Source organism: Myotis davidii, unplaced genomic scaffold (assembly GCF_000327345.1).
Source record: "Myotis davidii unplaced genomic scaffold, ASM32734v1 scaffold233, whole genome shotgun sequence".
Taxonomy (NCBI): Eukaryota; Metazoa; Chordata; class Mammalia; order Chiroptera; family Vespertilionidae; genus Myotis; species Myotis davidii.
The window spans coordinates 227,227-229,553 of NW_006285917.1; the positions used below are offsets into that span (position 1 = coordinate 227,227).

The following is a 2,327-nucleotide window of genomic DNA, read 5'->3' on the forward strand; positions in this document are numbered from 1 at the left end:
GGGCGCTGGGAGGGGATGGAGGGACTGGGGGCGTGGACACTGCCCTTCTCCCTGAATAGATGAAGAGGGAGAGGCAGAATCTCCTAACACACACCCCCGGCTGCAGGCTTCACGGTGGAGCTCCAGTTGGACTGGCAGAAGCAGAAGGGAGGAGTACGGCGCGCGCTGTTCCTGGCCTCCAGGCAGGCGACCCTCACCCAGACCCTGCTCATCCAGAATGGGGCCCGGGAGGACTGCAGAGAGATGAAGATCTACCTCAGGGTATGGCCTCCAGGGCAGGGTCTGGATGGGCCTGGGGAGGGTGGCTACAGAGAACTAACTGGGGCCTTTCCTGAAGGGAGGGAGATTGGGAGGTTCCAGGCAAAGGCTCAGGACTTTGGTGGAGCTGAGGAGGGGGACCCTCTGCCAGAGCTGGGAACCAGACTGTCAGGGCCTCTCAAGCATTGAAGATGGTCACGTTTGGACCCCTGAATTCTTGAAGGCCCTGAGTGGACAGAAGGAAACATGGCCAGTAAGGGTGAGGGTGGGTGTGGGCTCCATGCCGGCTGGCTGCTGCAGGTAGATGTAGACCCTGCCTACCTCCTGGAGCCGCCCATCGGCTGTCCGCTCCATGAGCAGGGGTGCTCCCACCAGCAAGTCATCCAGCCTGGGGGCAGGGCAACAATCTAGGCATCCTGTCACCCTGCCTGGCCCTCTCCCCTGCCCCAGAACGAGTCGGAGTTCCGAGACAAACTCTCCCCGATTCACATTGCCCTCAACTTCTCCCTGGACCCGCAAGCCCCCGTGGACAGCCACGGCCTCCGGCCAGTCTTACATTACCAGAGCAAGAGCCGCATCGAAGACAAGGCTCAGATCCTACTGGACTGTGGAGAAGACAACATCTGTGTGCCAGACCTGCAGCTGGAAGTGTTTGGGGAGCAGAACCACGTGTACCTGGGTGACAATCTACACTCCCTCTCTCGTGGCCCCCCTGCTTCCCAGGCTCAGATCCTACTGGACTGTGGAGAAGACAACATCTGTGTGCCAGACCTGCAGCTGGAAGTGTTTGGGTAAGTAAGACGAACATCAGGCTGGGGTTTCAGATGCCACGGTCTGGAAGCAGGACACAGGAAACATGGAAGGACCTGAAAAAGTACAACAGCAACGTACTAACTAGCTGTGTGACCTTGGGAAGCTACTCAGATTCTCTGAGTGTTTGCTTCTTCATCCGTGTAGGGGGAATAATAGCCTCTATTTCCCTAGCCTTTTGGAAGAAGTAAATGAAACAATTTACAAAAAGCAGCTAGCCTAGCGCCTGCCATAGAGTTGGAACTGAGTAAATGGTGTCTGCTATTATATCATTATCGCTGTCCTGGTTTGGAGATTAATTCCAGTGTCCCTTACCTTGTGTGCCCGCTCCAGGGAGCAGAACCACGTGTACCTGGGTGACAAGAACGCTCTGAACCTAACCTTCCACGCCCAGAATGTGGGTGAGGGTGGCGCCTATGAGGCTGAGCTTCGGGTCACGGCTCCTCCGGAGGCCGAGTACTCAGGACTCGTCAGACACCCAGGGGTACGAACGGGACTCTCAGGGGGGCTGGGGAGCAGCCCTGCCAGGAGGGCACCAAAACCTTATCTGCACACCCGCCCCACCTGCAGAACTTCTCCAGCCTGAGCTGTGACTACTTTGCCGTGAACCAGAGCCGCCTACTGGTGTGTGACCTGGGCAACCCCATGAAGGCAGGAGCCAGTGTAAGTCTGAGGCAGGAGAGAGGACCTAAGGGGGCAGTGGCCAGCTGCCTTATGTGCCATGCTAAAGTGTTTGCATTGTACCTCACAGGCTGGGGACAGATTTTTAAGCAGCAAGGTGGCAATGGATTTGGGCTCCAGCACCAACTCAGTCTCTCCATCCCGCAGCAAGAACCTCAACAACTCACAGAGCGAAGTGGTTTCCTTCCGGCTGTCGGTGGAGGCTCAAGCCCAGGTCTCCCTGAACGGGTCAGTGTCCAGGGGGAAGGGGGCCTCGCTGGGAGTGGGGAGACTTCTAGGAAAGTGTGCATATAGCGTCCCTTCCACTGTCCTCTAAAACCACCCTCCTTCTTAGTGTCTCCAAACCCGAAGCAGTGCTATTCCCAGTGAGCGACTGGCATCCCCCAGACCAGCCTCAGAAGGAGGGCGACCTGGGCCCTGCTGTCCATCATGTTTATGAGGTGAAGAGGGGTAGAGGCAGGGAAGACTAGGACCAGGAGGGGTGGGGCCACCGTGAATGATAGGGAAGGAGGAGCTGGGATGAGTGACAGATGGCTGGGAGCAGAGTGAGGGACGGGAAGGAGGCATGGAGGGAGGAG

General features: G+C 57.7%; 1 protein-coding gene across 1 annotated transcript in view; it reads left to right on the top strand.

The window, feature by feature from the left end:
- Window positions 1–2,327, top strand: part of ITGA5 (integrin subunit alpha 5) — a 55,393-nt gene that overhangs the window by 26,444 nt on the left and 26,622 nt on the right. The window contains exons 19-21 of the mRNA XM_006757095.2: window positions 709–927; window positions 1,409–1,552; window positions 1,639–1,731. Of these exons, the coding sequence (XP_006757158.2) occupies window positions 709–927; window positions 1,409–1,552; window positions 1,639–1,731 (456 nt within the window). The remainder of the gene's footprint in view (window positions 1–708; window positions 928–1,408; window positions 1,553–1,638; window positions 1,732–2,327) is intronic.